The following is a 25330-nucleotide window of genomic DNA, read 5'->3' as shown; positions in this document are numbered from 1 at the left end:
CCTGAGGGTGTCACACACGGACAGGGGCTGTTGGAGGTGCCTGAGGGTGTCTCACACACGGACAGGGACTGTCGGCGGTGCCTGAGGGTGTCACACACACGGACAGGGGCTGTCAGCGGTGGCTGAGGGTGTCACACACACGGACAGGGGCTGTTGGTGCCTGAGGGTGTCACACACACGGATGGGGCTGTCGGCAGTGTCTCACACACACACAGGGGCTGTTGGTGGTGCCTGACGGTGTCTCACACACGGACAGGGGCTGTTGGCGGTGCCTGAGGGTGTCCCACACGCTCCCGCCCCCCCGGGGCCGCCGGCCGCCTCTGAGGGCGCCCCCCCCCGCCCCGCCGCGGGCCCGCAGGCCGCGTGCCACCGCCCCGCCCCCGGCCGCGTCGCGTCGCGCGTGACGATGCGGCGCCGCCCCCGCCCGGACGGAGCCGGCGGCGGCGGCGGCGGCTGCGGCAGCCGCGGGCCGGGCGTGATCGGGGCGGCGCGGCGCGGCGCGGGGGCGGGCGAGGTGAGGCGGCACCGGCGGGCTGGGCGCGCTGCGGCATGGATTACCCCGAGCTCCGCTCGCCGCAGGGCGCCTGGGACTTGCCCGGTGAAGCCGGCGGCGAGGAGGAAGCGGCGGAGGAAGAGGCGGCGGCGAGCCGCGGCGTGCAGCATCCCCTCGCCCGCCCGCCCCGCCGCCCTCAGCAGCGCTCCGCGCCGCTGCTCCGCGCCGCGCTCTCCACCTCCTCCTCCGAAGGGGAGCCGGAGGCGGCGGCGGCCGCCCTGCCGCGGGAGCCCAGCCTGAGCGACGAGGCCGGCGGCGGCGGCGGCGATTTCGATTCGGCCGAGTCCGGCGCCTCGCTGCGCTACTCCACGGGCACGGGCGGCGAGGGCAGCGAGGGCGAGGGAGCGGGGCTGGCGAGCAGCGAGAGCGGCGGCAGCGGCTTCTCCCTGGCGGCGGCCGCGCTGCCCGAGAGGAGGCGGCCGGGCGGCGGCCGGCCCCGCTATGAGGTGGTGCGGGAGCTGGGCGCCGAGGAGGTGCGCTGGTTCTACCGGGAGGACCGCAAGACCTGGAAGCCCTTCATCGGCTACGACTCGCTGCGGATCGAGCTGGCCTACCGCGCCCTCGGAGCCGGCGGCCCGGCCGAGCCGCGGGAGGGCGAGGCGGCGGCGGTGGAGCCGGTGTGTGTGCGGAGCGGGCTCTACGAGGTGGACGTGGCCAGCGCGGAGAGTTACCCCGTCTACTGGAACCGTGAGTGCCGCCGTGTCCCGTGTCCCCCCTCCATGGGCACCTGCGAGCGCCCCTTCCCCTCCCACGGGGGCTTGGGAGTCCCGGTATCCTCGCACCGAGAGCGTTGGGGTCACCTGGGGGGTGGCCGAGCTGTCTCTCGCCTCCCAGTCTGCCCAGCAAGGGACACTGGGCGTCCCTGTGCGTACAGAGACTCCTCACTGGGTTCTCCCCCGCCAGTGGGGACACTGTGTAGCCCTTCCTGCCCCTCCGGCTCACCCCCGTAGGTAAAGGGGGGTCTGAGCGCTCCCTGTCGCACCAGCCCGGCCAAGGGGGACCGGGCTCCGCTCGCTGCCCATGTGCGCTTGGGGGTAAGGGATACAGGACAAAACATCCTCCAGGGAGAGGGGACCCTGCACGCCCATCTCTAACACACACCTGAGCAAGGAGGGACAGGGAATATCCCTTCCAAGTCTTGGAGACACCAGAGGGGGGGCATGCGACACACGGCACTGGGCATCCCACCCTCCCAGGTACAACCGTAAGGGAAGCAGCGTGGGCATCCCTCAGCATGTAGTTGAGTGAGGGGTCGCTGGACCACCCCCCCCCCCCCCCCCCCCCCAACACAGCCGGAGGATGAGAGGCACTGGGTACCCCTCACCCCCATGCGGGGTTATGGGAGAAGTGTGTGCTGGGCACCTTTTCACCCACTTCAAGCTGCAAAGGGAACTGGGCGTCTTTCCTTCTTGCCCTCCTGTCAACATCCGCCTGAAGGAACGGGGGAATCTGGGCATTCACGGCCTGGCATGCAGGGGCAGGGGAAGGGGAGGTCTGGGCACTTTCTCATTTCTTGACATGTGCAGAAGTGGGAGGGAAGGTGACTGAGAATCTTCTTGCTTACACTTCCCTTTTCCTAAAAAAAGGGGGAGTGAAGGTGGATATTTGCCTTCAGCAGTCTCCCCTTCCCTCAAGTTGCACACCTTCCCTTCAGAAGGAGCGGGGTAGAAACAGCGATTGTTTGTCCGCTGCCTCCCTGCCTCACACACACTTCTGATCCCTCTTCTTTAGTGAGGAGAGAGTGCTGGTGCCTGGCTTCCCCTCTGCTGCTGTTGTCCTCTCAGCTAGCAAAATTATGATACGCTGCTTCTGCCCTTCCCCATCACGTGTCCACTGGGAGGGGGTATGAAATGGGACTTCTTTTTACTGGAGGGGATGCAACCGACATCTCAGATACACACGTACAGTCCTTACTTCTTACCCTTCCAATAAAGGGGAATTTGCTTCACCCCCTCAACTTCAAAATGAGGTGGTGATGCACCCCCTCTCCCACTCTTCTTTCGTTCATGTGACCTTTGCTGGAGGAGAGGGGACCTTGGGGAACAGAGATGAAAGAAAAGCAAACACCTCAGCTCTTCTGCCCCTACCTTTGGAGGGAGAGTCTCCCAGGGTCTCTTCGCTGGACAAGTAAGCATCTGCTCTCCTGGAGCAGACAAGCCGTGCCCCTGCTCACCCACCATCCCTGAGGCTTGCTTTCCAGCTGCATTCCTTCAAGGACAAGGAACATGTTATGGGGTAGTATGAGAGACACAGAGTGGCCAAGCAATAGATGCTGTCCTGGCATAGACTTGGGAGAGGGGCAGGCAGGTTTCTCTTGTCTCTCCTGCATATTTTTGAGACTCGGGTGGAAGTCACAGTGGAAGAGCAGAACTGTTTCAGATATGAAAACTAGGTTTTTCGTTGTTTCCCGTCTTTATCAGCATCTTTACGGGAGGCAGATCCATAAATGACAATACCAGGTGGTACAATTCACTTGTGGTGTGACAATTTTTCAATCCTTGCCCCAGCAGACAGGTGCTGAGCTCCATGAGCATGCAGAGGTCTTGGTCCACGTGTGTTTGGAGTTAGAGGAGCCTGAGCACAGCTCCTTGAGCAGAAAGTGGAGGTGGTTCTCCCTGCCGCCACCCTGAAGCCCCTACTGTTGGTACTTGGTGCCTCTGTCAGATGGTTACTGGAAAGAGATGGTGCAGGTCATCCAAGGGATCCTTTTTGTAACTGTGCCATAGGGAGGGAGGAGAGCGAGAGAGCAGAGCTGTCAGGTGAGGCGGGATTGGTCATGGGAACATGAGGCTGTACTCAGCAGCAGCTTAAAGGTTTTAATTTCTTGACCCTGTGCCTTGTCCGTTTTGGAAGCTGATTCAGTCCCATTAAGCCTGAGGAGCAGATGTTCCAAATGGCAACCTACGCTGTGCAGAGACGGTTTCTGATGTTTGGGAGGAGAGATTCCCAGAGGTTAGCACCACAAGTGGTGCTCGGCAGGGGAGAAATAAACTCGTGGTCCTGACAAGACTTAACGATGGGCATGTTAGTCCTCAGAAAACTTATTAAGGAGAGTGCTCAAGTGTTTTCTTATTAGCAAGTCCACTCCTTTGCATGACTAAGATAGACTTTTGGTGTTTCCAGGGTCTGTCAGTGTCTCCTGGTGTCTAACTGCTCCTTCACTTGCACCTTTCCTTACCTCTGCTCCCTGCGTACATGAGCGCTCTTGCCTTTCGCCTGTTCTTTCCTCACAGCCGCTGCAGAGAAAAACAGCAAGATCAGATCCCAAGCGTTCAGTCTCATCGGTGCTTTTGAAGGCCTTGGTGTAGCCGTTATTCCCAAATTATTTCCATTTGATAGTGTCTGTGTGTGTAATTTTGGATCCAAAGGGTTCACCATAGTGTGGGAGGGAGCTGGCAAAGCAGATCTCGCACTATCCAAGCCGTGCATGAGGAAGGAGAATCTTGCTGTCGGATCACACAAGCATGAAGTATAATGAGTACAACTGACTTAAAATACGCAGAGGTGCTCATTAAAAGGTACAGAAACTGCTGTCTGGTTTTGCTGATTCACATTTTCAGTTCAGAGCAAAGGTCAAAAGCTTTTCCCTTTGTTTTTCTTGCCCATTTTGTTGGTCTTTTTCACGTATGAGCCGTACTTCAGGGACGGCTGCTATCTCACAGCTACAATACTGAACGTGCTGACAGTTCTTCAGCTCTTCTGGCATCTTAATGACAGGGAAATGTTGATTATAGTATGGCATGTGCTGAAATGTTTTTTCACTCCACATCTTCAGACATCTTAAGCTCCTCGCAGGATTCGTTTGTAACATCAGGAATATCACACTGAGTTACAGTTTGAGCAGATTAATTACTGAGAATTTTATCCTTACCTTGTGACCTCTGGGATTTATTTAATTAGTATTGTAGAACTGGGAAAGACGGCGCAAGAGGGCTAAAATTATTAGTGTAGGCTTCCAGATAAGTGAGTAACTTGGAGTTGGGCTGCTTCTTGTCTTCTGTGGACATAACGACAAGTGGTGTTTTATACAAGGGTCTTCTCTTTGAGTCTTCTTAAATTTTCCAGCCCTTTTCTGCCCTTCCTGTTGATGAGGGCTGCTTTACATTTTTCTAGAGAGTTACCCAGTCATGTTTTCAAAGTCCTGGGTGAGTCTGTTAAATCTGCAGCCTGTGAGCTCCTGGGTGACACTCTCCTGTTCCTTGGCTTGTGAGTTCGTCCCATGCAACTGTTGCCCTGTCTGGTATTTTCTTTTCCCTTGCTTTTTGATGCTTAGGTTGTCAAGTTGCCTGTATTTAGAATTCTTGCAGTGTTTTCTTATAAATCAGTCGGCTTTCACTCTCCAGGTAGTTGTCTTCCTCCCAGCATGTTCTCCAGTTTCAGTTCTGACTGTGTGTTGGGGACACTCATCACCTCAGCTGACATCTGTCTCGCAACCATAGTTTTTAAAATTGAAGTAGGGCTTTTGTAAAATCTGGCGGTGTGTGGAGAGAAGCAACGACAAAAATATGTGTTTCTACAGCCATTTGGGGAGTCTGTGGAGCATGGTCTTTTGGGGAAGGATAAAACACTTACCTGCACGCAGGTTTGGTAAGGGTTTGTTTTGTTTTGTTTTTAATGTGTATGTTTTTTATACCTAAGAGTTGCAGAGTCTGTGAAGTAAAATACCTCTTGTTGTATTTAAAAACAAAATTTTGAATTTCACTAGGACCATCTCTGAGGGAAGACGTAAGAGTAACTTCTGCTGTACTGATCGAATAGATACTTCACTGACTTTTGCCTGGAAATACCCATGAATATAGAGTGAACCACTGGGTCTTGGTTTTAAAATCCTTATGCTCAGGCTGGAGTTGGGCAGCTTTTAAAAACTATTGCTGTATGCCTTTAAGCTTGGACAGAAAGAACTACCCAGGACCCTCTTATTTTCTTTTGTAAGCTCTCTGCGAGCTGCTTTGTAAACTGGAAGAAGAGGCAGTGAAAAGCCTCTGCAGTGTTATCTGCCCTCTGAACTTAGAGCCGGTCGAGATTACTGAGAAGTCTTGGGGTGTAGTAGTTGGTGCTTGGCACCAGATGATTAAAAAAAGGGTATTTTCTTAGTGGATTTTTTTTTTTATCATGTGCTTGTTTTGATGCAGGCGGTAGACGTTAGCAGTGAGCCGCGAAGCCTTTTGTACCTCAGCCGTTGGTGGTTCTTTGGGCTGCACTGTCACGACTAAAAATCAACATTTTGGAACTGTAAGGTGCTTCTCTGCTGTCTGCTTTGTGCAGGAGCGTTGGGTGCTTGTGCCATCCCTAGAGCTGGCAGCATAAATTTGTATGGTGGCACTTCACAGACTGGCAGCCCTAAACCCATCTTGAGGCCCCACTAGACCTCTAGCCTGGCTGCTTTAGTCAACGCCTGGTATTTCTGCTGCGGCTGTGTGTTGAGTTCATGGGGTTTGTTTTGCATTCTGAAACAGAAATAGTATTAAAACAGATTCATTAGGCAAGATGAAAGTTAAGGGTTTGGAATCAAGAGTTTATCGGTACATTTGTGGCTTGCATTTGTTTTAGGCTGTTCTGAGCAGCAGAACGCATTTTTAGTTGCTTTACACCATGCTTAGAACATTGCTTTTGGTATGTTGGACAGTCTTTGAACTTGGTTGATACCATTTCATTTATGTAAAGGATCTTTTGATCGAAAGCTGAATTTCTGAATACTATTTTCTTGCTTTTCTCTCCAGGTATGTTGTTCTTTTGCAAATAGAATACTGATCGTTTACATAGCAAGGTGATGTGTTACTTTTGGTACTCAAAATCTTTCCTAGGTTTTACTTTTTTGCTTCTGTTCTTACCATACCATCCTTCCAGAAGTCTCTCATAGCTTAGTTTTGGCCAGCTCCTTCTTGACCAGAAGGCCTAACACACATAGATTAAAGGATTTTTAGATTTCATGTATTAAATCACAAATTACATTTGCTTGTAGTATGTTCTGTTTATGTTTGTGGTCTCTGGCACCTTTCCTTCTTTCAGCAGAGAGAACTTGTGACATTTCTGATGCTTTTACTAGAACAGGTGGGAGATGTCAGCACTTTGCTTTCATGTGTCTTTGAGGGCAAATTTCTTCTGTGTCCTCAGCTTTTATTTTTGTGATTTATAAGTGTTACTTAAGCAAAATGAATCTGTTGTCTTACTCCTGTAAAAGATACCAGGATCACAGAATCGCTCTCCAGCGGATGGTGTCAGCTACAGCAGAGTAGCTAAGGATAGACTCAACTTAGAAAGCAAGTTGTGCTTGCCCTTTGGTGTGGCCCAGCACTTTTCCTGCTGGATATAGTCAACAAGGAAGAAGGCAGAGATGCAGGGAACACTTGGGTTACAAGTTGTGTGTGACAGGGTGTTATCTACTGTAACTGAGAAAGCAGAAAATGTTTGTGGGATGAGAAGGGTCAGGAACTCTCTTCTGGCTTGATTCAGGCTTGAATACTGATTCAACTGTGGCAATATCAAAAAAAAAATAGGATGGGATTTAATTTGAAGGTGACAGGGCTAGATTAAAGATAGATGGCAGGTGAATTTCTGCCTGTATATGTGTGAGGGGGGGATGTTGTCTAGGGAAAAAACAACACTGAAGGCAGAGAGAGCTCCTTTTTGCCCTGAGAGGAGCACGAGAAGAATCTGGAAGAGCTGGCACTGTGTAAGTTAGTAAGCAGAAGGACTAGATGGAAGAAAAAATTGGAAAAGAGCAAGAAATTAAAATAAGAAGCATGAGCAGTTCTGTCGGTGGTATCTGTAAGGTTGAGAAAAGTGAAGTGTAGTGGGTTTGAGTGTTGGGCAGAGAGAAGGTCGCTGGTGTGGTATGGTCTGTCTGAGGGGGTTGCAAGTAGCTGAAGCCATATTAGAGTGTGCCTGGTGTGGAGCTGGAGGGGAGATGCTCCAGAGGTTGTACTGTAAATAGCATGGTTAGTGAGCATGGAAGGGAGTGTGATGTGCAAGGGAGGTCCCAGGCAGTAATGTTTAAGAGGAAAGAAACTAAAATCATGCTGGTTTTCTAGGGGGAAAACCCTATAGGGTGAAAATTGAAGGAAAAAATGAAATCTGTGGATGAAAGTGTAGGGAAATGTGGACTTGGGGTGGAGTAGACAGAAAAAAGAAGTGAGGTTGGGAGGAGGGTGCAGGAAAAAAAAAATCCCTGCATAGGAGGAAGAGGGAAGGAGTTGAGAGCAAAGGTCAGTGTGCCCTTGAGTGTCTTAATTGCGTTCGTTAGTGGTAGGTCTGAGGCGTGCACAGGAAAAATCTTGCTCTTCTATTTTTTTTTTTTTTTTTAAAGATATTCCTGTATAGGAACCTACTTGCTCAAACTGTATGGTCATTGCTGCTCGGTGCTGGTGAGAGCTCGCTAACAAAGACCGATTGACGAGCGCCTGCTGGGAGAGCGCACACCCTTAGAGCTGAGGGTGGGATTGTGCCAAAGTCCTGTGACTTTCAATGGGATTTGGGCACATGCTTACATTCTAAGAGGTGCTCACATGTTTGTCATGTGGCACAGTCATTCCTTTGTGGGTCGGTTTAGCTTTCGCCTAATGTGGTTTCAAAAAAATGCAAGTTTCTCTGGGTGAGAAAAGAGCTGATAAGGGGCTGGCTCCTACAGCTTACTGACTGCAGCAGCAAGCGCTGGTGGCGCTTCACCTCCGAGTACTAGTGTTGAAATTTGGTAAACTATTTTCATTGATAAGAATTCGGTAAAAATAAAGCTCAAAACTTCAAACATGAAACAGGGCTGCAGTTTTAACAGTCCAGGGTTTTTTTTTGATGAGCCTTTCCTGCTCATTGTTGACACAGCTGGTGAGGTGAGCGTTAGGATTTTGACTTGGGCCGTCGGGTTCAGGTCTGTGTAAAGAGCGATTGCAGAGATGTTAGTTAAACTCCTGTTTTAAACCAGAAAAATCCTTCTTGGAAAACATGATATACACTGTATTTTGGGGTGATATATAGCAATTGAGATGAGAGATGACTTTGAGGACATTAATCTCTCTTCGAGGTGTTCCTTCTGGATTTGAGATTTGAACTAGTCACAAAGATCAGCCTTTTGTTACTGTTTTGGATGGCTCAGTTCGTAGAGTAAACCAATTAAAAATGGTTCAGGAAGAAACAGCTACAAGCTGTTGCTTGAATACCTCAGGTGGTCCTGGTAAAACAGAGGCAATTTCACGCTGGCAGCAGAGCAAAGCGCGTGTTCCTCCCTTGCTGCATCTAACCTGGAAGCGTATGCGGCGGCTTGCATGGGTAGGTGCTCTGTAGATCAGAGTCTGGAGAGAAAATCCCATCTATGCCGATCAGATTGCTCTCAGTAATGCGCTTAAGTCTCTGTGAAACTCAAAAGTAACTTCCACCTGTAATTTTGAAATTGCTTCAACAGAGCAGTTTAGAATTATTTGATGGACCAGCAAAATGATACCCTTTACTGCTCAGTGAATGAAATCTCTTTTCATCTCAGACACCGAATGAAAAACGAAAAGTCTGGCTCCGTAAATTCCTGTTGCTCTGTTAAGTTTTCTGAGGCCAGGATTTCACCCTTGAACTCCTATTCAGGTTATGTTGTTACTTTTGAAAGAGCAGAACAGATTGTGCGTGTTTGTGGTTAAACAAAGGAGGGTCACCCGGGCTGTGATTATGTGAGTGGCTCCATTTATTTAAATGTCAGTAACCTGCTCTATTCTGAAACAGTATGTTAGGGAATAGCTGGAAAGCTGTAGAATATTAAGCTATTAACAGAGTTTTTGACTTTTTTCTTTTTTTTATGTTACCTAGCAAACATGAAATAATGAAATTTTCGTTTTGGACTATTTTATTATAACATCTGTTTGTTCCCCCGGTGTGCCTGATCATGTCACTGACAGTAAAATGTAGGAATCTTCAATCTCATGATCGGTTTCTGTAACCATCTAGTCTCTTAATAAAGCTTCCTGTCCTCATGAGTTTTTCTTTCTTTTTTTTTCCTTCCAAGAGGCTCTACAAACCCAGCCATGAGGGAACCAGGTAAGAGGAACAGATCTTGTCCCGCAGACTGCTCTCTGCATTTGCATTGGCAAAAATAGAATCTGCAAATCGTTCCTGCTGTAGTGGCCGTGGCTGCTGGGTGGGTAGGAGGCACGCTGATGCAGAGGCCGAGTATTACCCCTCCTTGTACTATACAGTGTTTGCACTAGGGAAAAGTCTTAGAGGCTGTGCTGTAGTTACATGTAGTTAAATGTAATTTCAGGCCTGGTACAAGAGGAATGAATAGCAAATGTTAAAATGGCTCCAACAGTACCCTTGACGTTACTCTGGAATATGTTTATTTCAGTGGCTCACATCGACATTCAGGTTCTTCTGTGTATTCCAATTGCTAGGAGTGCTGTGCTCCAAGACACAAGATGTTCAGCACTTTTAGCATGCCTTTGGAGGAAAAAAAAAAAAAAAAAAAAGGCCAAAAAAACCCCCAAACTTATTTTTGCCCAGGATTTTTTTCCCCTTGGTAAATGTGTGGGCACTTCTCTTCGTTATTGAAATACCTTTCAGCTTGAGATGTCACATACGGTAGCCTCACCGTTACCTTCACCTTGTGTAGATGTTACCCTCGCCCACTGCAAGTTGTTTGCAACTGTAGTAATAAGGCAGTCAAATTTAGGGAACAGAAGTAGTCACTGAAAAGCAGGAATCTGAAATCACTATTCTGAAACGCATCTCGAGCTGGCTGCATTTTATGAGCTTGTGTTTCTTGTCCAGCCTCTTGGCTTTGGGCTTGGAAAGCTGGGAAATTGGGGGTGTCATTTTCATCAAAATACAAGTTTTAACTTTAATTTCTGAGCCTTTGAATATGGTGTTAACCTTTTAGATCTCATTTGTGGGTAAATTGTTATAGCTGTCTTGAGACTGGTGAGTGAAGAGTGCCAGAGGTGCCTTAACTTTGCCATCAGCCGTCTGAACAGGACCTCAGCTTTGAAGCAATGAAAGAGAAGTTTACTGAATCTTACTCTCTCATAATCTTCCAGGTTACATGCTAGCTGCTCCCAAACAGACCTCCTTTTGGCTGCTTGCTTAAGCTCTGTTTGTTAACCTTTAGTTATTATCTTTGTATCACCTTAGTTTTGCAACACTTCCCTGGTTCTGAATCAAGGAAGGTGAAAGAGGGTTATGTGAGCCACTGCTGGAGCTGTACAATATCTGAATTTAGGTATACACTGCTTCAACTGGCGGGAAACAAATGATAGCATTGATGTAATAGTACAAGGAGAAAAATGAAGGCAAATTCTGCACAGTTACCACTTTTCATAATGTATTCCAAAGGATTACGTAGGTTTTCATGCAGTTTATTTTGGATGTGATCACACAGTTTAAAGATCTTTGCAAAAAAGGAGTAGCTGGGGCATACGTACCAAAGTTACTGCACATGTGTACTACGTGTTTCATACAGTTTTTATTTTAACGTGGTTATTGTTCTTTGGAAGATTTAGGTGATTATCGTAATGCAAATTGCTCACGTTATTGTCCCTTCACATCATTAATTACAGCACTCGCGTTCTTTTATTCTTTGGATTTTCAGGGGGAAAAAGCCCTTTTTGTGTAAAAATAAATCTTTTGTTGCGGTTCCGATCGCTTAAACTATTTTCCTTTAAAAGTGGTAGAATATGTATGACAAATTAAAATAAAGCGCCTTTCATCAGCTCTTAATCCCTGCCATTCAGATTTATTTAGGAGTTCTTGTATAAATAAACCATGCAAGTGTATAACTGGCCAAATATATTGGCATCTTTCAGTTTGAAGCACTGCCAACTGCAGATTATATGGTGTAAAGGCGGTGAAGAAATCAAGGCAAATCCTTTTGTACGGATCAAGATTGTAGGGACAAAGCTAAATAACACTTCATATTATAGATTTGGAATTCTGTATTGGCCAAAAAAAATTAAATTACAACATGATGTAAATATCTGTGTATTTAATTCTCCCATAAAACAAAAAGAACTGAAAGAATGTAGTTTAAGCTTTCTAAAATTATCTGAATATCCAAGACAAGAATGAATTTATGGAAGGTGGATAGGAGTGAGTGAAATTAGGTGCTAAAATGGCAGTTCTGGTTCATCACTTTTGATTACTGTAATAGCTTGCATCAAGTTCTCTGGGTGAATCACAGAGAAATCTTTAACAGCACCTGTCCAAGATTAAACAGAGGAATTGTTGATGAAGTTGTGCCTTTACTCTTTCCCCCAGTCAACAGATTATACTGAAAACTCTCCTCTTGTGTTGCAGTCACCTCGTTTCCCCCCCCCCCCCCGAATCTGGAGTATTCAGGGTAATTACCATTAATATACTTTGCTTTCTTCGTAGCTGAAATGCCCCTTCCTTTTGGAGCCGGTGACTTTTGGCATCAGGAAGTTGTCATCGTCACCACGACTGGAGTTAGACTCTGACCTGGACTGAAATCCAGCGTTACACACATCCGATGTTAGAGCCATCGTTGTTCAGTTTTGGAAACACAGATGTTAATGGGAAGTTGTTCTTTCCCGCTTTACCAAGCCTCCTCTCTATGAGAAGAAGCTGAAATGGTTCTTTGTGGACTGTGATCACAAATTTGATGGATTCCGTTCTGAAAGACAGCGTTCAGCTTTCTTAAAACTGACCCGCGGCTTCTGATGGAAGCGTCAGTTACTGGTAGAGTAGTTTTCTCTGGAGGCTTCCCAGTAGGATGGTGATCAAACGTGCCATCCAGCTGGCGAGGTGAAATAAGACAAGCTTGTAGTTCAGGGTGCTGTGCTGCGTGCATAGTGTGCCACGGTTTAATGGAGGGTGGGGGAAAAAAAAAAGGCAACTCCTGTTTTCCGAAGTTCAGTGGGATTTTAGGGGGACCCAGAATTACCTCACTCAGGTTTTGGAGCCCTAGGCTGAAAACAACAGTCCCTAATAAGCTGTCTTTGGATCTGAAAGTAATTTCTGTTTCCATATAAATGCCCTTTCCAGAGCCAGATGTATTAGTTTATTCCCAAACCAAGCTGTCCTTTAAAGATTTTTACAATAAATTTTTTCTCATTTCAAACATGCCAATTTTTCCTGGCTGAGCCTTTCTGGAAAAGGCACTGCCCATCATCTTATGTTTGAGAGCTGCTGTTGAGTGCTGCAGTCTACTCTTGTAAAGAACCACTGTGGCAAAGTTTCTCTCGGGCAAAAAGAGCCTGAAAATGTTTATTTTAGTGCTTTATGTTTAGAATTTCTAGAAATCTGTAGGTGGGAATTCCCATGTGAAAAACTTAAAGCCCTTCAAAACCGAAAAAGAAGTGTCTTGTATTAATTCAGTTTGGAATACAAAATAGTATTCATATGATTTTTTTTTTAGTTTTATTTTTTAAAATTCAATGAACAGAGCCTTGTCAGAATGCTTAGTCAAGAATTAAGGAATTGCTTACAGATTTTCCCAGTAAGGATTAACATCTGACGTAGTTGTGTCATTGCTTCAGCAACAATGGGATCCTTTATCTACACTCGCATATTATGTGTGTTTCATTTTTTCCTACAGACAGTGCTTTGTTTGGAAGGGCAGCCTAACCGGGTCTGTGTGTATTAACTCCGCTGAAAAATGCGGATATCTGACAGGTGTAAAATGTGGGGGAATACAGCAAAGGTTAAGACAAGTGCGTGATGAGAGGCTACTGTATATGGTGACAACTAACATTGCCGTGGTTAACTTTCATTTCTTGAAAGCGAAGTAGCCGTGTTTCACGCTTCATTGATGGGATGTAGACTCCTGAGTTTAAATTTTCATAACCAATTGAATTTTTCTATGCGTTTTGCAGTGACTGTTAACTTCTGCAGTTTAAAGCCTCTCAGACCTATCTCCTGATACGTTTGGGATTAATTTTCATTAAATAGCCATGCCCTTTGAATGCTCCAACCTCTTTATTCATGTGGTGGATCATAACATCAGAAACATTAGAAATTCGGCGCGTAACAATCGGCTTGTATCTGGAATAGCTGTTTTAGCAGTGCAAACAAACAGAAGCTGAATGGCAGAACTGGGTCTTGCAGTACTTCTGTCTGTATTTTGGTCAGGCCAACAACATCTGAGTCATCTGTGTTATATATAGGTAGAGCTGAGGATGCAGGGGGATCAAAGAGTTCGAACGGGGCTTTGGGGGACTTGGGAGGGAGGAGCCAGCCCGCCCCATGCCTGCTGAAGAAAACTGGGATCTGTGGGAAGTGGCGATGGGAGGGCTGGCAGCACTCGGAGATGTTGTTTCGGGAAATTCCCACTCTGCGTTGTGCCATGTGTGCAAGGAGGGGCTGTTTTACAGGCTTGTCTGCAGGATTCCCAGTCACGAGACTGCTTGGAGAGCACGTGTGCCAGCACCAAGTGCGGGAAATGCAGCGGTAATCTGGGCTCCTTGCTCCAGATCATCTGCCTCCAGCATCTGCTTCCCTCCCTGCCATGAGCTTTCCTGTTGTTCACCTTTCCTTGCTGATTGCTGCGGGACCATCACCCGCCTGTGTGCTCTCCTTCTGTGACAAGGGTGGGGTGGTAAGAGCTTAGTGTCATTTCTAGGACTGTGGAAACTATTTGCAGAATATTTGCAGAATTTTCCTGTAAATCCGTTATGGGAAAGGTTTCAAAATGGGCTTTGGAACATTTTGAGTGTTACTTGCTCTGTGGGGAGATTATTGCTTATTTACTTTTACTTTCATAGCTTGTAGGTGCAGTGATCTGGGAGAATTCAGAATAGTTTAGAGGTCCCAGGTAAATGAGGGAGGTGCTTCCAATTGTCTATTGCGTTCCTGTCTGCAAGCAGTTAGTGTGAAAAGTACTTCGGGTGTGTGCTAGTGTCCACACACGAGCACTAGTGTCATATCTGTAGGGCAGGGCAGTGCAGAGACTTCTGAACTGCCATCGAGCTCAGGGGGACGTGCCCAGTCCCGGTGTGGTGCTCTGCAAAGGAGATGCTTTTGTGACCTGAGCTAGTGGCTGTGCTAACAGAGCTGTGTGGCCAGGCTAAAAACCACTGCCCTGGGCTGGGTCACCTCGCCCAGCTGCATTTTTACTGGTCTGGGGATAGATCAGATAGATTCCTGCCTTTGCTCAGGAACTCTGAAATCTCCATGCTCTCTATTGTTTATTGTTTGGCTTTTACCTAATTTTATTGTTTGGCTTTTACCTAATTTCCCTTTTCTGTTTCTTTGCATCTATTGTTTCTTCTCCAAGCTGTCCTTACCAGCTTTTTTCTCACCTTCCAGATAGGAACAGATCTTCAAGTAATAAAGCCTATTTTTTTTCCCCCCCAATCTCCGTTCTTGAGCCACTTTTGTGGTTGAGTTCTTAGCTGCTTCGCAGAGCCAACCTTGTGCAGTGGACGTGCACGCACAGGAGGTGTTTGCATTTGGCCGAGTCTCTCTGTACGTGTGCGGTATACAGCAGCAGGCGTTGGCAGGCGCTGGAGGTCAGTGGTCTGACTGCTCCGGGGTCTCAGCAGGCCCATATCTGTGCTGGTCCCATGAAGCTGGAGGTTGAGGTCTTACTTGCCTGTGGAGCACAGGCCCACACAATATTTCTCCTTGATTTTCCGGATGTAGGAGGAGAAATTCTGCACTGAGCTACAATGGGTGTTATTGTCTCAGCTTGCTTGCAGGGATGGGTATAAGAGGATGATTCTTGCTTCCTACAGCCCAGTAGCTGGTGTGGGCATCAAGCACAGTTTAATGAAGAATAAACACCAGGATACATTTTTCATAGAGACTTCTGTTTTGTCACGTGGACAGCAAATGCTGGGCACCCAGCTTCCTCATCTGAAGTGCCAAAACTGAAACTAGAATGACAGTGACCGAAAACACTTGGTGCCTTGGTGAAAGGCTGATTTTGTTAAAAAGAAAAACCCTTTCATCTTTAAAATCACCCTTTATGCTAATTGATGTGTAATTTGGGTTCTTGTAAGTGCAATTCCCAAAGGAAACAAGGCGCTGTGCAGTCAGGATAAGCATGAGTGGGCTCATATCTCCTCATTCTGCAGCCTCTTGATAACTTTGAAACCAATGGCTGTTAACAGTCAAATTTTGGAGAGGACTGTGAGCCTCCCAAAGTTCCTAATTTTTTTGAAAATTCAAGGCAACTGGGTGGCATATCCCATTAAAGCTGGACTGTTATTTGAACTTAACCCTTAATAAATTTTACAGAATCTGCATTTTTCTGTCCATCTCTTGCATCCTTACATACATTCTGAAAATTTGGCCTCGTTAGCTCAGGTGTCTGTGGATTAACACTGCTTTCACTACTCATTTCAGCCCCGGTAGTGGTGTTTCTCGAGGCTTTTGTGGTTCCTTTGTTAGGGGTCCCAGCAGTGGGAGTGCAACTTTTTCAGCAAAACACCAAACAGGATTCCCTTTCCTTCTTAATCTGCTGTCAGTTTGTGATTTGTTGCATAAAACATGAAATCTCTTGTTTGATTTTAGAAACAGAAAAGATCCCTGTAATGCGTGGACAGTGGTTTATTGATGGTACATGGCAACCTCTGGAAGAGGAGGAAAGTAACTTAATAGAACAGGAGCATCTCAACCGCTTCAAAGGCCAGCAGCTGCAAGAGAGCTTTGATATGGAAGTATCAAAACCTGTTGACGGGAAGGAGGGTAAGATTGTTTAGATCAATATTTTTATAGTGTGTTCTCTGGTAGTTGGGGTCTGGTTTTCTTAAGTAAGAATGTGATCTGTAATGGTTTTCTGTTCTACATAGTGGGGAACATTGTTAAAGGCATCAGTTCACTCCCCCGTTTTCCAGTGCATCTTCATGTTGTAGAATTTCCTGCTGCGGGGCATTTGATGAACACTGTAAAAATTATGTTTGCAGATAAACTTCTTGTTCCCATCTTGCTTCATGTTTCGTATCTTTTAATTGTGTTTGAAATCTCACTTCAAACTGAAATCTCTTGATGGGGCAAGAAGAGTCAGTGTCCAAATGCAAACTGGCTATTAGCTCTCTGGCCAGCATTCCTAAATCTGCCCTAAAGGGAGTATCAGTTTTACAGATCACATTTCATTTTCCATTCTCGTTCAGTCTGTGAATTTATTAGTTTTCAGCTATAGTAAATCTTGGGCATTCATTCTGTTATGGAAGTCCTTATATTTTAATGACCGGGCTGAGGACATTCAGTTAGTGTTCCTGGGATTCTCAGTCAAATGCATTAAACATTTTTAAGAATAGCCTTCTGAAATTACTGATCTGTTATTTAATGTGCACAGTTGAATTGGTTGCTCAGGGTAAGTATAGCACAGCAAAAGTTCAGTATTTTTGGCTTTCACACTTTGCTTCTGTTGGTTGGTTGTCACTTGGTGAACAGTCTACAAACCAAGAGCTGCAAGTGCAGAGGCCTCACAATGTATTTTGATAGGGTTTTGGTTGTGTTATTCTTTATAAAGAAACTTTCTTTTTAAACTGTAACTTTGTACAAAGCAGTTACGCAGTGGCTGTGTTTTGGCCACGAGCGTGGAGGTGTTTCTTATGTGTGAGCTACATGACCACACAAGTAAAAGCTTTTTAATAAACTGGAAGCAAGGCAATATTCAGGGTACTTCTGTAATTAATGTGAGGAAAACCAGAATATCATCTGTTGACTTAGGGAGGTTTTTCAACAGCACAAAGACTGGTTAAGTTTCTAACTCCCCTCAAAGCTAGCAAGGACTCTGTGAATATTTTTTCTGTTTGTACCACTTTAAAAGGCATTTTCCTTTGTCCAAGCCTGCAGTAGAGTCTTCTGCTTTAACAGCTCTGTCAGGTAGGTGCAGAGCATGGTGTGACCCCTGAGCCACAGCACTGTGCCAGTACAACCGCCCTTTCGAAAGGCACTTTTACCTGTATTTCTGTGTGCTGGTACTGATTTAGGGTGCCAGGGTACTGGTACAAAGCTCAGCTTTGTTAGTACAGCTGCATCCCCGCTGTGAGCGTGGTGCTGTTTGTGGTAGGGTAGCGTGCTTTTACATGGAAAGCACATCTTTCTGGCTGCTGAGTGCTTCCATCCTTTGGGGGCTTAACTCCTGATAGAAGGAAGGAAGGATGGATGGCTTCAGTTGGATTCTCTTCGCGAGTAAGGAAGGGAGGTCCTTTCTCTTTTATTTTTCTCAGAAAAAGCCTGGGCTGTGGAGCAGAAATTTTAAGATTTGAGGTAGGAGAGATTGGGGAGAGTGATGAGAAGGATATAATCCCTGATATTTGTGGAAACAAACTCCAAATTCAGAGATCAGTGCCTTTTTTAAAACTGAAGTTAAAAAGAAAAAGGCAAAACTAAAAATAACCCAAGCAACCCAAGCTGTGCAGTCACTTCAAAATGGAATATGTTTCAAGTCACCGATAACTTTCAATAGATTTTTTGTTCTTGGTAGTAATAGGAGAGTTGCAGGAAAATTATAGCTAGCAGTAAGCATGAAAAGTGGTTTTGTCATTATAAAATGCCTCTCAATACATCTCCAGTCAGCATCCATCATTGCCATCTGCACGTGGCACTGGGAGAAGCTTTGCAACTTGCATTATCGCTGGTGAAGTAAACATAATTAGCTGGAGAAGTGCTGAATTCAGTTTATAAATTTCTTAAATGCTACAATTTGTGGCTACAGTTTGTTGTAATTGCATCCTGTATGAAACATATTTTGGTCCCATCAAGGTTTACAGGTAGCTGTTATTTAAGACTGATGAAAGTTAGAATAGATCTGGAAATATCGTTCAGAGACTAAGGGACTCTTGGCAGTGCTATGATAAAGCATTGTAAATCATGAAAAACTAGCCATCTCGTTAATTCCTCAGCAAAATTAAGATGAGCTGCTGTAACAGTTTCCTAGTACTTAGACATAAGTACTTTCTTATATGAACCTGCCAGTTTGCGTCACGAATAACAAAAAACTGGCTTGATATGCAGTAGACAAACCTGTTGGCTCTTGATTTGACACTGGTTGTGCTCTAAACAGTGGCAGCAGGATGAAAAGTTAAGAGCAGGTTCTGTTTTGCTGCTCCTGTTCTGGGTAATTTTCTGTTTCTCAGCCTGCTAACTCAAGGCAACATATGATATCCTGGAACTTAGTATATCCGAGACTCAGTTGACAATTTATTTGCAATTTAATAATCTTTATTTATTTATTTTATTGTCCTCTGAAATCTTTTTGTGAAGAAAACAGAATTGTGAGCAAGTTTACAAGGTGTTGAGCACCCCCAGCTTTTAAGCAGCCTGCCCAGGTCATCGCTGGCAATGGAATCGCCCCGTTTAAGCCCAGGGCAAGTGGTGGTGCTTCCCGTCTGCACGTGGAGTCGTCCGTACAGATGAGTTCGTCTTTGCAAAACCTGACAGAGAGCACGATGTACGTTACCTGTGAAGGGTACCTGCTCAGTGCTCAGTGCCCCTCTTCTTTCCTCATATCATTAGTTTTGGGATGCACGTTAGCAGGGTACCCTTACATCTAAAAAAACCAATTTCCCGCTCCAATGGTTTGATTTATTAATTCTGCTCCTGGATTGCTGCATGTGAACAAGGAAATAACTAAGCTTCATTCAGGGCTTTTGTGGGTGATAGGATGCTGGTGAATAAATGCCCCATTATTGAACTCTTAATCCAAGCAAACCTTCCTCCCAAAGCGCAAAATGTTTCAGAATGGGGTCTCCAACCTGTAGCCTGTAAGTAACATAATGCCCGTGCTACCTGCCAGCGTTTTTTGGGAACACACGACGCTGTAAATGCTGAAGGTAACAGAAAGCATATGACAGTGTTTAGGTGAACGATTTCTCAAGTTCTGTTTCCCATGGGGCAGCCTGGAGACCCCTGCTTCAGCAGGAGGTCCCTCTGCTGAGGAAAGTGCAGCGCTATTTAGATTTTCATCCTTACAAAGTATTTAATTTCACGCCTTGCGAAATGAACTGCATTTGTGGTGCCTGATGTCGGTGACTCCTCTTGGTGTCTGATCCTCTTCAGTAGTCTGCTGAGATACTGGTTTGCTGAGCTGTTGGTCTCAGCAGTGTCAGGACTTTCTCAGACAAATTATTTGTAGTGGCAGAGCACAGAAATGGGGCACTTATTTCTTAGGACCTTCCGAGCAGGTTAATACGACCTTTAGATTTGCCATATCCAGTTGACCTGGATTGGTCTCCAAGAAGGTTATGTCCCATAGGAGTTCCCAGGCGTGGTTCCCAGGTACCACAGCTCTATCTGCTGCTTGGAAAAATTAGTCAAATCTCTGAGATTTCTAGAGGGATACTTGGTTCTGAACCCATTGGCATCTGTAACACGTGCGAAAGGCCACCTGCCCTGACTGGCGATCTCCGAAGCGCAGCATGCACAGGAGGTGTTGGCATGCGACAGCCCGCTCCCCGGACCACCACAGACCAGGCAGAATGTGTGCGTGTCGGGGAGTGATGCTGAGGGCACTGAGCCTCTCTCTTCACTGACTCTGCAGGGCGCTCTGACTCCCGAGGTGCCTAAAACCAGGCCAGAGGAATGCTGCTGGAGTCCTGGTGCAAGCAAACGCTGCAAGGGCATCACCCGTCTCCTCCATAGCTTGACTGCACTCTGTTTCACATCTCATCACCCCAGCGTCTGCTTTGATCCTGGCCAAATTCCACATACATTTTCCCGTTTAAGTAGTTCATTTTATTGTTGATAGATACAAGAAAGGACGTTGCTATTCTGTCTTTTAAGACAGAGTAATCGATACGGCTACGGGAGGAAACCACAGTAAGGATGAGGAATTAAGGGTTTGGCTGCATTTCGACTGCTTTGCTGTGAAACTGAATATCTGCGGCCTGCGTTTGAGTTAATGCACATCACAAATTTGCACAAACGCAACTCTGCAGCTTCAGGAAAGCATCTTCTGGCTTGTAATTACATAAAGTAATTTTTACTGAGCAAAATGAGAGTCATCACGTTGTCATTTTATAGCTGTATTGAGTAGAGCTTGGCATTTGCCACTCGAGTCTGTGCTAAAAGCAGTCGACTCCGATGACACCTTAAACCCCTAAATGAGATGCTGCACTGCTGTAACAGTATATGCGGGCTTCCAGGTCTGATTTGTCGTTCTGCTGCTCTGCCCCTAGGTAGAAAATACTGGTGGGTTTTGGAGCCCTCAAATTAATTTCTACAGTGTTTGGGTTATTTTTTTTCATCCAGGTAACACTGGGATTTTTTGTGTATTGGCTTTGCTTGTCCTTCTTAAGAAAAATTCATTCTTTGAACCTAACATACATAAATTAATATCAACACAAGATGTAAGGTGACGTTTTGGTCCAAATTCTTAGGTTCAAAATTTTACATAATTGATACAAACGTCAGCCCTTAAAATGTGGAAATATCTGGGGTGTTTGTTTGATCACACTGAGAATGGGTTATATCTGCCTTTGTGCAGAAATACTGACCTTTCTTGCATTGCGTATGCACAGTGATTACACTTAAATATATTACTACTTTAAAATAATTCTATAAATATTTCTGGGAAAAGCCTAGGTTGTAACACTTGTTCTGTGAAGCAGTATTTCAGCTGAAACCACTTTGAAGGGAATACAAAAAGGGTATCATAATACCTTTTTAGCAGTCAATAAGCTTAAAACTTACAGAATAACGTAAGATTCAGAAACTACTTTTTATGCATACTTAGGCAGACAGTGAGTTCAGGACCTATCTAAAGTAGTCCAGCAAAGGAGCAGCGTTCTCGAGAGATTTCAGTCATACCAAGGGGAGATAAAATAACAAGACCATGAACTCAGATCATAGCAGATGCTTAAGGGTTCTCAGACGAGATATTTTGCTAACAGCATTTAACCACAATAAAGGCAGTGACGTTCAGACCAAGAGCTGCTTGATGGAAGGTCAAAGTCGCTCCTTCAGTGTTGATTTTTCTCTCTTGCTCTGTGGCCGGAGCCCACATGTCCCTTGCTGTGAGCTCCTCGAGCCCAGAGGAGCTGTTACCAGGCAGGTGCCCCCTGCTTCAGGTGCAGGGAGGCGGTCAAGGATGGAGGAGCAGCTTTTGTCACACAGTCCGACTTTTCAGCTGGAAGTTCAGTCTGGGGGACCCACAGCTGCCTGGTACATGGTAAAACTGTCATCTCTTGCCTTGCGTATGGCGGCGATGGTGCCAGGCAGCAGAGCAGGAGCAGCCGGTGCTCAGCGTGCTCCTGGGGAGGTCGCGGCGGGCGATACTTCCCGCTGCTCCAGGCTAGCATGGGGGCTGCTTCTGATTCTTCCATTCAGGATCACTGAGCAGTGATTCAAAGGGTACATCATAAACTGGTCCCTGGTGTAAGTAATATCCTCTAATAGCTTTAACGTTTGCTGTCTCTGCCTTAAGAACACTTGGTTAGCCGTTACAGTCATGAATACGGCTGAGTACCCGTCATCTGTTGCTCCATCATCTTTTTCAGGCATATTCATTTAATTAGGATGAAGTGAAGCGGAAAGCTTAATATATCTGATAGTGAGATAGGAATAGACATAGTTTATGTGCAGAGAGAGATGCTGAAAATTCAGCTGGAAATCGCCTGAGCAACCTGATTCAAACTTGAAAATGGATCCAACTTAAAAGTTGGTCCTGCTCTGTGTAGAGGACTGGAGCAGATGAAGGCCGGCAGTCCCTTTGACAGAAATTATTCTATGGTCAAGTCTATGATTCTGTGGTAGGTGATAAGAAATGTAGAAAAAAATCCTGTCAGTCAGAATTAATTTTTAAGGCATTGATTTTGAAATGGCGTAAGTTTATTATTTTCTCATGGGGAATTTCAGCATGCGGTTAGCCGCCACAAAATCTACGAAAGTTGCATTTGGAATTGTTGATTTGTTTTGTCTTAGATTTCAAACGCTATTTTCTCTCTTTGTAAAAAGTTTATGTAGATTTCTGTCACAGCTGGCTAGGTTAACCTCCTTTAGATGGGAAAGTCCTATTCACAGCGTCAGAGTTGTGCAGATGAGGAGGGATCTCTGGAGATGGTCTAGTCCAGCCTCCCTGCTCAAAACCACAGAGTCGATGAGAGCAGGTTGCTCAGGATGTTTCCAGTGGGGTTTTGAGTATCTCAAACAATGGGGACTCCATGACCTCTCTGGGCAGTCTGTTCCAGTGTTTTACCACCCTCACTATGAAAACCACATTTTCTTACACTTTTCTTGACTTCCCTGTGTGTGTTCTTCCTGAGTGTTTTATTGCCATAGCCAGTAGAATATTCTAGAGGATAAATTACTCCGTCAAGTCCCAAGTGCAGTAGCTGTGAGCCTAATTTTCCTCTCCTCTAGAAAACTGATGTGCAACAGTAATATACTTCACTTCATCTGCGTTAAGGCGCCTGCTGACAGAGCTGTTAGCTGAGGGTGTGAAGAGGCCTGATCCTGGACCAGTAGAACTGTGGCAGTCGAAGCCCTTGACACAAGCATGGAGTATCACTCGCTTGTACTGGCATAAGTTACTGGATCATAAAGTATTAACTGCTCCTGGTGTTTGTAAGGGAAGATGTCATTCAGATGCATTTTCCCCCGCTCTCCAGCACTAACTGATTTCAGGTAATCACAGCTTAATGACTGTGGGTTCAGAAGCCAGGCTGGAGAGTCTTGATTTCTCGTTGAGTTTAAACACGTTCTCTTGACTCTGTCAGGTTTTTGGGGCTAAAATATTTTGAAATTAAGACTATCTGTATGAGCGAGTGCCCACAGAGCATAACACAGAAGTAGATTTGTGTAGATTTCACTTTCAGCCGTGCTCAGGAACACGTGAAGAAGCATAAAAGGTACCCTCATAACCGAGTTGGCAGTGAATACAAGTCTCCTGTTGTGTAAGTGCCAAGAGCAGCAGCTTCTTGCTCACGTAACTTTACCTGCGCCTTAGCAGCAGCTTTCACTGACCTTAAAGTATTCCTTCCATAAGCATACAGCACCGATACGTAAGTCCCTGAGAAAGAATCTTTTGGATTGCTGTGCAAGATTTCAATATTCTCACGAGGAGTGAAATAACACAACTGAAAGTCTCATGGAAGTTCTGGACTTGCCTTACCATCAAGGGGAAGCTCAGCGGCGAAGCGTGCGTGCTGTTGCACGTCACCGTGGAAGGCAGCTTCTTGAGGACTTACAGAACAGGGTGACAGTAGGATATTTTGTCTAATCTTAACTTTTAATGATCCTCTTGCAGTCTTTGGGGAAAATAATAGAGCTGTGCTTAAAATAGAGTTGGGTTTTTTTCAAATGTTTAGTGTATATGTGAGAAGGGTCACTGTATTCTACCCTATACAAGCAGAGTGATGATGCTTTTGTACGTGTCAATGCAAAGGCACTTGGTCAATCTGATGACTCTGTGTCCCAGCCGTCTTTTACTATTGCCTTTAGCTTTGTTGTGATGTCATAACTGTTTATGAAGAGTGAAGAAATTGAGTTTGGCTAATGTGACCTGACGCTTTTGCTACGAACCCCGTTTAAGTGTATATACTTTTTCAGATAATGTGCCAACTTTTTTTTTTTTTTTCTAAAAGTGGTAATGCTAATGACAAAAAATGACACCCCTTTTAAAAATTTTACTTTGAAGCTCAGTGTTTTTACTTTTAGTTCTCTACTACCTCCCTCCCTTCTCCCTCCCTTCTTTGTTCAAATGGAGAGGATATAAGGAGAATTCAGAGGCTGCATGTCTTAAGCGAAAGCATTCCCAAGGTACAGTAATTGTAGATTTCTTTTTTGTAGTACTCCTGGCTTAGGAGCTTTAAATTCTACTTTGCTTGTATCAGTTAAATGTGTTAGATTTATGTGCTTCAATTTCTTGAGCTGTATTCATGCCATTTCCTTCCAAAGGGAAGGAAAAAGCGTCATAAATCTTAGAAGAAAAGTAGAAGTGTTGTGAGTCTTAGAGAAAAGTAGATGCTAACAGTATCATGCAGTAATCCTTTTTATAATTGCTTGTGACTGTGATGAAAACTGTAAATGTTTGTGTCTTACACTCTTTATGTGTGGCTTGGCTTTTTCAATAAGCTAAAAGCAACTTTTTTAGAATCACAGCAGGCCTGGTATAAGATAAATTATGGCAGAGGAGGCATGCAGGGTTTATACTAGACGATGTTTTGTTTGCCACTTTTTTTTTGATAATGCATGCTGCTTTATTTTTATCTTGTAAATTACATTTACTGCAGTTTTCGTACGAGTACTGGAATGAAATGAGACTTTGGACATACCATATAAAAAGAGGAAGCTGTAGAGAATACATGATAAAGGCTGCTGTGGTGCAGAAAACAACTTTGAACTTCGCAGCAGCTGACGTTGTGCAAATTTGTTTCAGAAAGTGGGCGTAGATCTTACAGGAGCCATTAATGATTGCAGAAGGCTCAAAAGACTTGTCACTGGTCTTTCTCTGCCACCGTTAAAGCCAGTAGTGATTAAGCTTTTACTGACTTCAGTGACTGTGGAACTAGACTTCTGAAAACTGCACCCTCGATTTAAAATGTAAATGCACATGGTAGGTTTAGAGTTCTTCTTGTCATACCATATATTCTTTTAGCTCCTGAGGACATTGTGAAGTATGAGAATTTATTTTGACATGCAGAAATGTTTGCTTTTTGACTTCCTTTAATTATATTTTTCTATAATTGGGTCCGAATGAAAATGCCTGAAATCAAAATGTTTAATAGTGAACTTTTTCCTGCCTCTTCTCACACATGGAACTCAAGTCTGTTAAAGGTGAATAAATGTAACTACTGTCTTGAGCAGTAAGAAATTACTCTTTTATTTTGTGATTGTAATTTTGAAATGATTTTGTACTTTTTTTTTTCCATCAAATTATGTTTGGTTGTGGTAATGAGC

General features: G+C 45.1%; 1 protein-coding gene across 2 annotated transcripts in view; it reads left to right on the top strand.

Annotated features, from left to right (window-relative positions):
- Window positions 1-549: 549 nt before the first annotated feature.
- DDHD1 (DDHD domain containing 1) overlaps window positions 550-25330 on the top strand; it is a 66907-nt gene continuing 42126 nt past the window's right edge. Inside the window, exons 1-3 of one of the 2 annotated variants that reach the window (XM_086462646.1) lie at window positions 550-1240; window positions 15998-16171; window positions 24089-24190. In XM_086462646.1, the coding sequence (XP_086318772.1) occupies window positions 550-1240; window positions 15998-16171; window positions 24089-24190 (967 nt within the window). The remainder of the gene's footprint in view (window positions 1241-15997; window positions 16172-24088; window positions 24191-25330) is intronic. The other variant, XM_086462647.1, reaches the window with a different exon arrangement.

Source organism: Leptosomus discolor, chromosome 3 (assembly GCF_034619465.1).
Source record: "Leptosomus discolor isolate bLepDis1 chromosome 3, bLepDis1.hap2, whole genome shotgun sequence".
Taxonomy (NCBI): Eukaryota; Metazoa; Chordata; class Aves; order Leptosomiformes; family Leptosomidae; genus Leptosomus; species Leptosomus discolor.
The sequence above is the reverse complement of the archived record's forward strand: the minus strand, read 5'-3'. Positions and strand labels throughout refer to the sequence as shown.